The 12,909-nt window shown below is 37.0% G+C and overlaps 3 protein-coding genes across 4 annotated transcripts; 1 reads left to right on the plus strand and 2 right to left on the minus strand.

Moving 5' to 3' along the window:
• The first annotated feature begins 3,363 nt into the window (after nt 1–3,363).
• Nucleotides 3,364–6,017, plus strand: LOC113310457 (uncharacterized protein At2g39920-like). Of its 2 annotated transcripts, none has more exons than XM_026559149.1 (6): nt 3,364–3,480; nt 4,255–4,333; nt 4,438–4,573; nt 4,756–5,206; nt 5,322–5,528; nt 5,639–6,017. In XM_026559149.1, exons 3-6 carry the CDS (start codon nt 4,504–4,506, stop codon nt 5,844–5,846), a joined length of 936 nt encoding a protein of 311 aa, XP_026414934.1. In that variant the 5' UTR covers nt 3,364–3,480; nt 4,255–4,333; nt 4,438–4,503; the 3' UTR covers nt 5,847–6,017. The 2 variants fall into 2 exon arrangements, with proteins under 2 accessions (XP_026414934.1, XP_026414936.1); XM_026559151.1 differs by lacking the exon at nt 3,364–3,480 and adding an exon at nt 3,577–3,980.
• Nucleotides 6,018–6,041: 24 nt separating this feature from the next.
• Nucleotides 6,042–7,104, minus strand: LOC113310458. The gene is made up of 4 exons (XM_026559152.1): nt 6,778–7,104; nt 6,588–6,695; nt 6,348–6,488; nt 6,042–6,251 (listed from the first exon to the last, which is right to left on the minus strand). Exons 1-4 carry the CDS (start codon nt 7,012–7,014, stop codon nt 6,210–6,212), a joined length of 528 nt encoding a protein of 175 aa, XP_026414937.1. The 5' UTR covers nt 7,015–7,104; the 3' UTR covers nt 6,042–6,209.
• A 722-nt stretch (nt 7,105–7,826) lies between these two features.
• On the minus strand, nt 7,827–12,693 carry LOC113310143 (acetyl-coenzyme A carboxylase carboxyl transferase subunit alpha, chloroplastic-like). The gene is made up of 11 exons (XM_026558726.1): nt 12,023–12,693; nt 11,853–11,927; nt 11,136–11,243; nt 10,850–11,010; nt 10,556–10,670; nt 10,320–10,474; nt 10,161–10,212; nt 10,010–10,078; nt 9,634–9,711; nt 8,381–9,551; nt 7,827–8,279 (listed from the first exon to the last, which is right to left on the minus strand). Exons 1-10 carry the CDS (start codon nt 12,371–12,373, stop codon nt 8,382–8,384), a joined length of 2,334 nt encoding a protein of 777 aa, XP_026414511.1. The 5' UTR covers nt 12,374–12,693; the 3' UTR covers nt 7,827–8,279; nt 8,381.
• Between the last annotated feature and the right edge of the window lie 216 nt (nt 12,694–12,909).

Below are 12,909 nucleotides of genomic sequence, written 5' to 3' on the forward strand. Positions count from 1 at the left end.
ACTACATGTTGAAATACTTTATATACAACCCAAATTACATAGTTGGTCTCTTGAACATAGATTTACATGACAGTGAACCCAAAACAAACTTGCAGAATAAACTCCTACACATTCTCGTAATTATAAAGACTTAAATTAAGAAACGTGGATTCTACCTGATATTTAGATACAAAATACATGGTTAAATATTTAGTTGTATGGGTTCCCCCAAGGGTGTAGCCGCAATAATAGCTCTGAATGTAAGAGAGTCCGCAAATCATAGTTTCAGAGGTATTTCAATATTATACGTGTTCGTGTGGTCCAACCTTGTAATATTGTATCATTGAGGGGTATGTCTTCAGAACGCCTGTAAATAAAACACATCACCTCCGGGATAAGGATCCATGGCCTTGAACCTCTGATCTCATGAATAGACAAAACTTCTCACTCAATTTAATCTTTTTTCTTGTGTTTAGCTTAGCATGTGTAAATTCTCTACTCGAGGTGTGTTATCTTGTGTTTCCAGCAACTACATAACTAACCCTTCCTTAAACATGTGAATATTTACTATCCAATGCTAAGTAACCCACTAACAAAACTTAGATAAGCACGTCCTAAAAAAAAATCGAAATTGAAAAGGTTATATTAAAGAAAAAGGCCAAGCCAGTTACAATAGGAGAGTCATATAGACCGTATTACATATACAAGACTAGATCCCAATTATGAAGAATTTGAGAACTGTCTATAAACCGGAAGGTTTCTAAATTACAGCTCCATAAAATCATCATTTGCTTGATGCAGAGAATCAACCCATAGGTACATTTATGTCTTCCTCCAAATACCCTGTTATTTCTCTCCTTCCGAAGATTCCAAACAATAGTGTAATGCATAATCTTCCAAACTTCTTTGTACCTGCCAGACAATACATTCCATCTCCACGCTTCGAAATGTTGAAGGATTGTAGCCGGTATAGGCCAGGAAATGTGAAAAGCTTTAATGAAGTAATCGCATATTTCAAACGCAATTTTGCAGTGTAAGAAAAGGTGATCAGCTGATTCATTCACCTGATTACATAATCCACAAAGAACGTTGTCAATTGTCACTCCTCTATATCTGAGCATATCTCGAGTAGGCAAAGAATTTTGAAAGACTGCCCAAAGCATAAAGCTAACTTTAGCCGGAATTGTGTTTTTCCATAAGAATTTACTGAATACACACTCCTCTTCATTACCGTCCAGAGCAGTATAACAAGCCTTAGTAGAAAAGTTATCCAGAATTTCCACCTCATCATCCCCATTTGCCAGAACCTGTACATTCCCTAAATCTCTTCTTAGAAAGTTCTATTCAAATTGCTCATTAGAGTTCAGAGCTGAATGAAACTTCCCAAACCATCTTCCATTTTGTATCATGTCAGCCACTGATACATGCTTATTTTTACAAGCCTTGAAAATAACAGGAAACAGATCCTTCAAACAGCCATTAACTAGCCATTTGTCATACCAAAATCTAATACCTTTTCCATTCCCCAACTTAACAGTAATAAAATCTTGAATTTATGAAACCAATCTCGAGACATTTTTCCACAAACTTCTATCTTGAGCAGCATTATCATCAGCTGGCAATATAATATTTTCATCAGCTTTCATTTTTTGTTGAGCAATCTTTCTCCAAAGTCTGTTCTTTTGCCTAGAGTACCTCCAAATCTATTTAATCAGCATAGACTTGTTAGAAAGTCTGAATCTTTTCACACCTAAGCCTCCACCCTGTTTAGTTTTGCAGATTTTATGCCATCCAACCCACACCATCCTAAAAAGCCGCATAAGAAATTTCTCATCAAAGCTACCATCTTCTTTTCTACACAAGCTGGTAAGTTAAAAAGAGAGAGCTAATAAATGGGTCAACAAGAGAGACAGTGTTTAATAAGCACTAATCTTCCTGCTTTATTTAGATATTTTCTCTTCCATGTAGCCAATTTCATTTGCATCTTCTCCAAAACTGAGTCCCAAATAGAGATACATCTCGACCTAGCACCAATAGGCAAACCAAGATACTTAAAAGGAAGTTTCTCAGTTTTACAACCCAGTTCTTTTTCCAAGACATCAATAACTTCATCATCTCCTACACTTATCATTGTGCTCTTCTCAAGATTTAGTCTCATATCTGTTAAGGCTTCAAAGATGGATAAAATACTGAACAGTCTAGTAACTTCCTCAGATGTAGCATTCAGGAAAATGAGAGTATCATCAGCAAATTGTAAGTGAGAAATCATGGTCCCAGCATCTGCAACAGTGAGTCCAGTAATTTGTCCCCTTTGCACTGCATCATTCATTAGTTTTGATAAAATCTCCACCACTAAGAGAAACAAATAAGGTGATAAAGAGTCACCTTGCCTCAAACCTTTAGCTGGTTTGAATTTTTCAGTTGATCCTCCATTGACTAAAACAGATAAGTGTGTGGAAAAACACACCATTATATCCATCTTATCCATTTTCCCCCAAAGCCATGTTTTTGAAGAATACAAAAAATAGCTTGCCAATTGATATTATCGAAAGCTTTCTCCATATCAATCTTGCAAAGAATTCCAGGCTTTTTTGACTTCAGCCTACTATCCACACACTCATTTGCAATGAGAACTCCATCAAGAATCTGCATGTCATTTATAAAAGCTCCATCAAGAATCTGCCTATCATTTATAAAAGCTCATTGATGTTCAATGATCAATGTTGGCATAACAGATTTTAATCTTTTTACAAGAAGCTTTGAGATGATTTTATATGCATTTCTTATGAGATTTAGAAGCACGAGAATTCTCTTTTTTTGGAATATGAGTGATAAAGAGAGTCGTACATGAAAAAATCATCAAGCATTCTCGTAAAGTCACCCTTTATTTGATTTGATTTTAGTCAAACCGAACAGTCCATCCTGAATTCTGATGACCAACCAAACCAAACCAAACCAAACCAAACCAAACCAGATATTCCAATTTACGGATTTATATTAACTTTATACATGTAGGGCTCCATCAAACTTTAACTAGTAATAGTGTTTTCAATAATTAATCCTCCATTAGTTGTTGCCTGATATGATAATTCTGGCCCCACACTGTAGGAAGAAACCAGGCCAAGTCTTTCGGAGATGTTATCCGCCACCTGTAGCTCCCAAATTCTCCAGTGTTACACACTCCCTAGATCTTAAATGACAACAAGATAATCAAACACCGTTGGAGAGCGTACAAGTAGGGTCCTAAATCTGTCATACGAATGAGGAAAACCGTTCATTCAAGAAGATTACTTTAACTAAGTTAGAAACGAGAGTAGAGAATCATTAAAAGGCATCCACGGTGGTTAGTTTTTGTGGAAGACACTATGTAAGTTATTACCGTTGCATTATTAGTATTCTGCTTCTGAAATTTGTGATGTCTAGTTTGTTTGAGATCACTATTATCTTTTCTTCTCCAATTATCCATTGGATCTCGTTCATCGATCTTATTCTTCTTCTCAGGTAACGTCTTTTACTTCCTCATAATAATTCACTAGAAAAAATTAAGTTGCCATTTTACTATCCGTTTTTTGATTGCAAGTAAGTTGAGAAAAAAAAATCAGTTTCATGGGTTTGTTTTCATTTTTGGATTTTGTTGTTCAGATTGTTGTTTACTTGGATGTGGGTTGATTTTTGTTTAATTTTGTATCTGTTTTTGAGATAAAAATATGAAGTTACTTTAAATACAAGGATAAAATGATTTCAATTTGATCAGATTTCTCTATATTTTGTGCTCATCGATTAGTTATTTATCTGATTGGATTGGGTTTTGGATTCGATTTTGGTTTGATTTGAGAGATTTATGAGATTAGGAAGTGGGACCAGTCTTAGAGTTTCTTATGAATAGTACAAGAATTGATTTCAGCTCAAAATTGGATTTCAATTCTTGAATGTCGTATCGAGATTCCGCGTATCGCAGTATCGGTTTTCCGGTTATTGATTCAACCGAACGGATGATATGGGTAAGCAGTCCACAGCTACTTGTAAAATGCACTATGGAGTACCTTTTCTGACAATGATGTACTAGGAGGCTTTTTTTGGTAACCTGGGGAAAATGATCCTTCTTGGGAGTTTCCTTTGCTTTATAATATGATGTATTGTCCTTGTTTGTTTTCTTAACTACCCGTAGTGTGCTATGGCTAATGATGATATGCAGTTGATAAGTACTATCTGGATTTCTGTTTCTGTGCATAAGGATACAAACTAATGACATACGTCTACGGTTTTTTCGTGAAGGTGATTGGTGCAGAAGATTATAGCTTGCTGCACATGGACAGTGAAGCTTCCTGGGAGTTTCGGTGCTTGACGACATTTTGTATGTGATGGATGAGTTTGTTTATAGTGTTGTAGTTCTTAAGTGCCCATAGACATGTGCATTTGTTCATTTTTCTCGTTCTTATAATGTTTTCCATCTTGCAGCATCCTGGAGAGTTAGATTCTTGGGCTGATTTGGAAGACATTGTTTTCTTGTTTGGATGATCTCCAATGTCTTTTATGGAGGATCAGTTGGACCGTAGAAACTCCACCTATGCCCTTTCAAGTACAGGAGGTTCGGGTAAGTTAGATTTTCTCCATCACTTCATTTATTTGCAACAAGTACAGTATTTTGTTTGCAAACATCGCTTTAGGTAGTTCTCTTCACAGACAACAATGAGCAGGCCATTTGGTCGATTGTCCTCTCCTCACGAGTGGCGCCAATATGGAGTATTTGCTTATTCTGTCTCTTGATTCATGTAGAATTTGGAAGCCAGTATATGATGGAGTCAGGTTTTTACATCACATCTTTCGCTGCAACAATTTTCATAGCATCAGCAATAACCCTTGTGGTTCTCTTCATGACGTTGCTGATCACATTGACCGTCATGCTCCAATCCTGTCAAAGCCAAAGTGGAGGAGTTATTGAGCAACAGAAACCAGTAACTGATACATATGCTTACTGTAGGCTCTTCAGTGAACACGCGGAGCTTAATGGATTGAGACCTATTGAGTTTCCGAAGATCTGTCATCCATATGCTACTCAGTACATCACTGAGGGTCGATACTTGGGGGATTTGGAGTTGACTATTTCGATGGCAAAGAAATACTTCATTAGTCTGGTACCGAAAGATAACTTTGATATTGTGTTGATTGATTTAGATGACATCTTGCAGTCTAATAATCCTCGTAACACCAGTCAATTACAGCTCAGGTAACACTCCTTCATAACTTAGTTGGATAGTATTTCCCTGCTTATCTTTTATTTATGTGGCGAGCAGAAGACTGTGAGATAAGAGAGCTTACATTACTGACCTCTTGTGATACAGGCCTGATTTGAATGATGTGGTTGTTCGAAATCGGATTGAAGAGCTGGACTATTCAGTTAAATCGATTTTGCTTGAATTTCACTCTAAGCTCCGAGATAGTGGTTGGGCAGTGATTTACATCACTAGGAACCCTGAGAAGCAGCGAAATGCCACAAAAGAGAATCTTCTTTCTGCAGGATATGGAGGCTGGACTTCTTTGATAATGAGGTAAGTTTGATATCTTTCAACATTTTCTGAACTAGTTTGGCAATACAAAATCCTGCATATCCAACTAGAAAATATGAAACAATTCTTGCATTGTCTTTTCACTTTTGCAGAACTGACGAAGAGATGAAATTAGAGACATGGGAATATTTGGCAAGGAGAAGGAAAGAGCTCAACAACCAAGGATTCCGCATCAGAAGTGTAATTAGCAGCAAAATGGAAGCCTTAACTGGGCCGTGTTCAGGGACTCGCAATTTCAAGCTTGCAGACCCTATCTACGGATTGAGAGTACGTCCAAAGAGCTTGGAATTTGGTACATAGGAAAGTGAAGCTTTACAAGTTCAATCTCTTGCGGTACAGTTGTAGTTTGCAGTCTATAGTTGGCTCAGAGTACATAGTTTAGCAACTAGTACATATTGTATATTTGTGTTGAACAAATCATAATACCGAAATCTTAAAATCATTTGCAATGAAAGATATCTGAATATAGAACACTTGGTCCTTTGCAGTAGATTCTTCGACAACCATGATATCGATTACGAATGAATTTTATTTGAAGTATTAAACCAGCAGTTCCCAAAATACATATACTATGATGAAGACTTGGAAATACAGATTACACACGCATAAGAAAATTCAGCGAACAGACTTCCTTTCCTTCTTTGAACCTTCTTCCTTGTCATTTTAGATATCACTTCTATTAGGCTTGTGAGAGTCTGAACTTACCTGAGAATAGCAAAAAAAGATAAATACAATCAGAAAACAGTGTCCTCGTAAACTTGAGAATGCATCAAAAACTCTGAACAATTATAAGTTGTTTACCGTATCAGTGGCATTACTGGCAGGGATCCAATCATTTGTAGCAGGATTCCCTTTGGAAGAAGAATGGTGTTCAATAGTAGTATCAGGTAAGAGATTAAAGCAATCCCCACTGTTATTCACCTTAATGAACCCTGTTCCAGTCTGCCACAAAAAAACAGCAAAAAATCAGAAATTTCTTGAAACCAGCATAACTGAATTACACAATTAAGATTTAAGAACTTCGGGTTTGCAATATAATACCGTGTGATGTTGTTTGTCAATGCAATTAAGATCTTTGTAATATTCTGTTTCAGTGTATTCTTCCTCAGCAACTCTTTCTTGTGGAGTAGTTTCATTGTAAACCAAATCCTTCCACACCAAAAAACCAGTGAATTTCACATGCTTATTACAAATAGTGAAACAAGCAGAAATAAGAAAATAAGAAGCTAACCTGAGGAACATGGTTTTCGAGTTCTTGAAACTTAGTTAATTCAGGAATGGTGTTGTTGTTATTGTTGTCGTCATTGTAGTTGAGGTTGGATTGAGAAGAGTATTCACTGCGTTGAGGTTTAGAGATACGTTTAGGAGCGAGATCGTCGAAATGTTTTCGAGTTTCATTTTCGATTTTGGTTTCTTCTTCTGCTGATAAATGAACATCACTCCTGTTTGGTCTCGTCGGCAACTCCATTGATGAAACTGTCTTTGTTTTCCCTGTGTTCTCAGTAAGTAAGTAAGAAGTGTGATATTCTTGAATCTTCTTTGCAATTATCTTATCTGTTGCTTAAAAAATATCTAGCAATTCTGTTTGCGTTTGGGATCTGTCAATAAAGCAAAAGCAACCATATCCACAAAAGCCAGCCGTACGCACATAGTTGAAAGAGACATTTGAGGATTGGGTTGTCATCAGACTGCCCCTTGTAATTGTAATTTCACTACCGTGCCCCCCTGAACACCTGATCGTTCAGGTTCAGGTTCCGGTAAATATTTGGTTTGGGGGAGTTGACAGTAAAAAGAAAACCCATTCTTCAGAAATTTACAGGCTAAGCAACAATCAGCACTACAAACTGGTGCACAAAGCTTACTTGAGGGCCGGAAAAAGCATTTCTCTGGACGGTGTTGAGAAGAAGAGAAGACATTGTGTCACAAGCACAAGAGGTTCAACCGTCATTCAAGGAGGGTACATGTGTTTATCAGTAAAGGAATAAGGATCTTATGAGTGACACTGAAACAAGATACGAATGAAATATAAAAACTGGAAGAAAAAAAAAATTAAGTGAAGTTTGCAGTTGCAGGTATTTAACATGTAGCTATTGCTTGGACCATTACTTCCAGTGGGTATCACATACAAAGTAATACTCACCATTTGAGCTGTCAGTTTGTCTCAATAGAGACAACCAGGAGTAAATGTCACAAAGCTATATGATACAGTTGATTAAATTTCAGAAACTACAAATCAATTTTGGAATCATTATATGATGAACAACAAGAGAAAGTTAGAAGCTCATACTACTTATTTTATATATAAAAAAAACATGAGTATGATCTGTTAAGAAACCCCCAGCCAAACCACTCAAATCTAATAACAGTTATTATTGAAGTTTCTTCTTGTTAAGTTTCCTCAAACCATAAAATCTATACAGAGTTTTGCATGACTATCACAAGGAACTATTATAACATAGAATCTGGCAAAAATGGGACAAATGAACAAAATAACTTAAAAGAGGAAACAACATAGAAAAAAAAAAGGAGGAGAGTCTTAGAATCTAGTAGAGCTAGTCTGCCTACACTTATCTCGTGCTCCGAATAGATATGTGACGTCTTCGAATTCTACAATACAGAACCATAAGCTGCAGTGAACGGAGATGATGGAAGTGGTACCTGGCACCGTTCATAAGACTCTCGAGTAATGTGATTCAGTGAAGAACAATTTCAGTCTGGAGTTTGTAATCATCTCTGTCAATAGAAAAGAAATGCACTGAGACTACAGTTACTGTAAACTTACTATTGCAGTTTGCAGTTGAAACTTAGAAATTTGTAGGATTGATGCAACTCACATTAACTATAGATACGGCCAGCAGCAATTCCCACACCTGAATCACCATATCTCAAGTCTTCCTTCAAAATACTCTCATCAGAATCTCCAGAATTTTCCACAGCTTGTGCAATCTCCTCTTTCAGATTTGCATGTTTCTCAACCAACGATGAGGAAGCCAGGACCTCCGCAAGCTTCTGCTTGATCTGCTGCTTCAGAGCATCTATCTTATTTTTTGTCTCTGCATCAGGAGTTTTTCCTGCCTTCACCATCTCCAGTTTCAGAAGCTCTATCTTATTCTTAAGATCTGTCGAGCTGATAGCTTCTTCTATTCCTTCATTAATGTCCTCGTTCAATTCATCAATTCTGTACTTGATGTCCGGAAGTGGGATTTGCTCATTCAAGGCTTTCGTTTTTGATTTTACAACATCAACATCCAATCGTAAAGACTTGAGAACATCAGCCAATTCAAATTCTACTTCCTTCTTCACCTTTACAATTTTCTCCTTCAATGCTTTAACCAACGCCTCATCCTTGGAACCCCGAGCACTTGCAATATCAGCCTCGAGTGCCTCAATCTTCTTCTTCACATCAGCACGGTTCATGACTTCTTTGAATCTCTTATTGAATTCCTGTTTAAGTGTCATTGCTTTTTCGTTCTGCTCTGAGAGTTTCTTGGCTTTCGATATTTCCTTCAGCATGTCAAGTTTATACGTCAAACTTGCATAGTTTGGAGCCTCTGACAGACCCAGATTGAAGTCCGCTTTAAGTTTCTCAATCTTTTCCACCAAACTAGGGTCCATTGCTTGCTCTGATGATTTCCTTGACTTTAGAAACTCATCGCGCAACTTGTTCAGGCTGTCGGTTAAACCCATTGCTTTAGCAGCTTCAGCGTATTCCTGATCAACCTCCCTTTTCAATTTCTCGATCATCTCATCTATACCCAGCTTAGGAAGCTCGGTAGATGATTCCCTGGCCTTCATAATTTGCTCTCTCAGCTTTTCTACCTCACCCTCTAATTCGATGTCTGAAGACTTGCTAATTTCTTCCCTTTGAATGATGGGCTCCTCTTTCTGCTTCATGTTGACTTTCTTTTCAGGTTCTACTGGTAACCCTTCTTGGAAACCACCCAAAGAACGGAACTTGAGCATCCGGTGGTTCAAAAGCTCTGGTATATCCATCTTCTTGAGCTCCTGCACAAGTAAACGATGAGGAGATAAATTTACCAGAAAATGATTTTATGCATACAAACTATAAGAAATGGCTCGTTCTTACAGCCATTGCTTCAGTAATTGCAATTTTGATCTGCTGTGAAGTCCAAGCTGAATCAGCATGTGCTCCACCGAGAGGTTCCTGTTGGAACAGCAAACTCCTTAAGGATAAAATACGAGAGAGAAAAAAATTCTTAGCTAAAAAAACAAATCTAACAGAAGACATTTCTTTTGCTGAGTATTTTAGAATGAACCTAAGCTCCCAGCACACACCATGATGAGTAAGATGCTGAACAAAATACTTTGATACCATCTTAAATATATGTTGGGAATCCGTGTAGAATAAAAAAATGGATTCCGAATTCAGACAAGCCCAAAGTAGTATGAAGCAAAACCAAAAAAAGATTGATATGTTCACACAAGGAAGAGATGAGTCTTACAGGAATTATGCCATCACAAATTCCCAGCTTACACAACTCCGGAGCAGTTATCTTCAACTTCTCAGCTGCCTGCAGAAACGAGGAACCCAAAATTCAATAACGACGAACCAACTTCGGGTAAACAATCCCCCGCAGGCTAATTAATAAATACCTTAGGCGAAGCTTTGGCACTCTTCCATAAAATTGCTGCACATGCTTCTGGGCTACAGGAAAAAAAAAAAGAAAAAATAAACACAGAAAGGATATGATCAAACATCGAGTTTATTATATAATACAAATTTTGATCACCTACTGCTTTATTTCAAATCACCTGGCAACAAAGAAAACTGCATTTTCCATCATTAGTAATTTGTTAGCACATCCAATGGCCAGAGCACCACCAGAGCCACCTTCTCCAATAACGATGGAAACAATTGGAACCTTAAGACCAAACATAGTCCTCAGATTGTAGGCGATGGCCTCACCCTGCGTGCAGATAAAGCAAATTATTTTTTTTCACCCAGTTATAAATTCATAAGACGTAACTGTTCAAAATACAACACATACTTGGCCTAGTTCTTCGGATCTAAGATCTGCATAAGCGCCTGGTGTGTCAATGAAAGTGATAATGGGAAAGCCATGATGATCAGCATAATACATCATGCGAAGAGCCTTCCGGTAACTGTATGAGCAGCAGATTTCATTTTTAGATTTTGGGTTTATCAAAAAAGAACACGGTACAAAGAGTTAATTTGGACCTTATCAAAAAGATTTTATTTGATTACACTGTTCTCTGGACTATTAATCGAGTGTATTTACTGATATTCAACTAAATGATGATTCACAACGACGGAAACATACCCATGAGGAGTAGGCATCCCAAAATTGCGTTGAATATTTTCCTTTGTGTTTCTACCCTTCTGTTGACCAATGAACATGTACCTTTGCCCATCTATGGTTCCAAGACCAGTAACAATAGCTGGATCGTCATAACCTGCTCGATCTCCATGAAGCTCTACCCACTGGACAAAGAGGAAAGGTATAGCTGATGTTATTTTTCCCCAAACAACTAAATTTGAAACCAACTGAGCTGTAAGCTGCAGCCAAATAAATATATGCTTAATTTTGATAGCCCGGTGAGAATTACCTTGTCAGTAATGTTTATAACGTGATCAAGAAAAGTTGGCCTGTTAGGATGTCGGGCAATATTAACCCGCTGTATAGGAGTCAGATGCGTGTAGAGATCTTTTAGAGCCTGAAATCAACAACAGTCCAACAGCTGTAAGTTAGACATCGCATAAGGCTCCAAGTTTACGTAAGAAATTTGCAAAATATCAACAGAAGCAAGAGGCGTAAAGTTTTCGCCTCATAAAATGTTTAAGATGGACGGAACTCAAACTCAACTAACTTGATAAAACAACCATCCAATAATTTTTTTTGGATTAACTCCTTTCACCATTATGAGCAGAAAGAAGATTTCATTTTGCTCCTTGCAAAATCAATTAGTATGCTAATAAATATGTAAAGACTCAATGTTATATAAACATCGGCATTTACTTAACATTTGATTATAACAGGAACAACGAGAGCAATTACTTACAATCAACTATCTCCCAATACAATAACACTGATCGGATACATAAAATTTCATTTTTGGTTCCTTACAAATTTATTTAAGAATTCAGTACTCGTGAAACTATTCAATTCCATTACTGAATACATAACACCGGCAATTACTTGTGCTTTCGATTATACCAAGAATCCAGTGTTGAGTTTGGCAATCAATTAAGTATGAACATCAAATTTCCCTATATAATAACATAAAATAAAAGACATGCATATTTTTCAAAAAAAAATCCATTACCTGCTCATACTTGTTCTGCAACATAATGATCTGATCACTAAAATCCAAACCAGTTTCCTGTGCCATTTTCCGCACCTGCAAGCCACAAATTCATTCCTCGCTCAATTAAATCCCACAACCAACAAACAAAAGTCTATACGAATTGACAAATAAAAAAAATTTAAACTTACATCAATAATCTTCTTCTCCAGATCCATAAGTGGTCTCTCAAAATCCAAAGTAACCGGTTTAGGTTTAGTTTTCAAAGGCTTAAAATGTGAAAGATGGCTCAAAACACCACCTTTAACATTTGGATCCGCATCCTCTGGCCATGGATGTTCATCTTTTTTCTTCCCTTTCTTAATCAAAGCTGAAACACTCAAATCCCTTCTTCTAATCAAAGAAGAAGAACCTAATCTTGTAGTCTTTCCCAATGATTTCAACGGTACACCATTAACACCATTACTTGAACTTTGTAAAAGATCCGAAATGGATGATGTTCCAGAATACTTTAACAATGAATTAGGTATGGTTGTAGCCATATTCTCCTGAACCAACTACAATGTATAATAATAATACCTGGAAATGAAATCTGAATTTGGGAAGGAGAAATTTGATTGATTGTAAGATGGAGAAAATGTGAACCCTAGAAAATGATGGAATATGTAGAGAGAGCAATGAACATCGCAATGATCGTCGCCCCTTTGAGATTTGTTTTGTTTGGGTGGGTGGGTTTGGTTTTTGTTGTGTGAAAAAAGAGTTTAGGTGAAGAAGAAGAGAGAAGAGAGTGAGTGAGGAAATTAAATTATTTTCATTTCGATGTTTCTTATGCTCCTCCTCCTCACTGTTTGATGAGCTGCTTCGTTACAATTTGAGTTTCTGTTTGGCCGTTGATGGTTAAATACAACTTTGGGCTTTCTTTCGCACGTGTATCGCTGTGATAGGGGCGTTCGGCTCGATACAAACAATGTCTTTTTTCTCTGATAGACTTTCTGTACTTTCTACGCATGTACTAGCAACAGTTACATGCTTATAGCTATGGGATTTGGGCTTTTCGATTTCAAAGTTGGGTTTCATT

The sequence above is a fragment of the Papaver somniferum genome, chromosome 9 (assembly GCF_003573695.1).
Source record: "Papaver somniferum cultivar HN1 chromosome 9, ASM357369v1, whole genome shotgun sequence".
Taxonomy (NCBI): domain Eukaryota; kingdom Viridiplantae; phylum Streptophyta; class Magnoliopsida; order Ranunculales; family Papaveraceae; genus Papaver; species Papaver somniferum.

What these genes read in the sequence shown, in the direction of transcription:
- LOC113310457 (XM_026559149.1), top strand. Translation starts at nt 4,504, where the DNA reads ATGTCTTTTATGGAGGATCAGTTGGACCGTAGAAACTCCACCTATGCC. An exon ending in TTCAAGTACAGGAGGTTCGG is followed by an intron (nt 4,574 to 4,755) that starts GTAAGTTAGATT and finishes TGATTCATGTAG; the next exon opens with AATTTGGAAGCCAGTATATG. An exon ending in ACCAGTCAATTACAGCTCAG is followed by an intron (nt 5,207 to 5,321) that starts GTAACACTCCTT and finishes CTTGTGATACAG; the next exon opens with GCCTGATTTGAATGATGTGG.
- LOC113310458 (XM_026559152.1), bottom strand. Translation starts at nt 7,014, where the DNA reads ATGGAGTTGCCGACGAGACCAAACAGGAGTGATGTTCATTTATCAGCA. An exon ending in TCGAAAACCATGTTCCTCAG is followed by an intron (nt 6,696 to 6,777) that starts GTTAGCTTCTTA and finishes TTGGTGTGGAAG; the next exon opens with GATTTGGTTTACAATGAAAC. An exon ending in CCAGTAATGCCACTGATACG is followed by an intron (nt 6,252 to 6,347) that starts GTAAACAACTTA and finishes TGCTATTCTCAG; the next exon opens with GTAAGTTCAGACTCTCACAA.
- LOC113310143 (XM_026558726.1), bottom strand. Translation starts at nt 12,373, where the DNA reads ATGGCTACAACCATACCTAATTCATTGTTAAAGTATTCTGGAACATCA. An exon ending in TTATAAACATTACTGACAAG is followed by an intron (nt 11,011 to 11,135) that starts GTAATTCTCACC and finishes CTCTTTGTCCAG; the next exon opens with TGGGTAGAGCTTCATGGAGA. An exon ending in TTTGTGATGGCATAATTCCT is followed by an intron (nt 9,712 to 10,009) that starts GTAAGACTCATC and finishes CTGTTCCAACAG; the next exon opens with GAACCTCTCGGTGGAGCACA.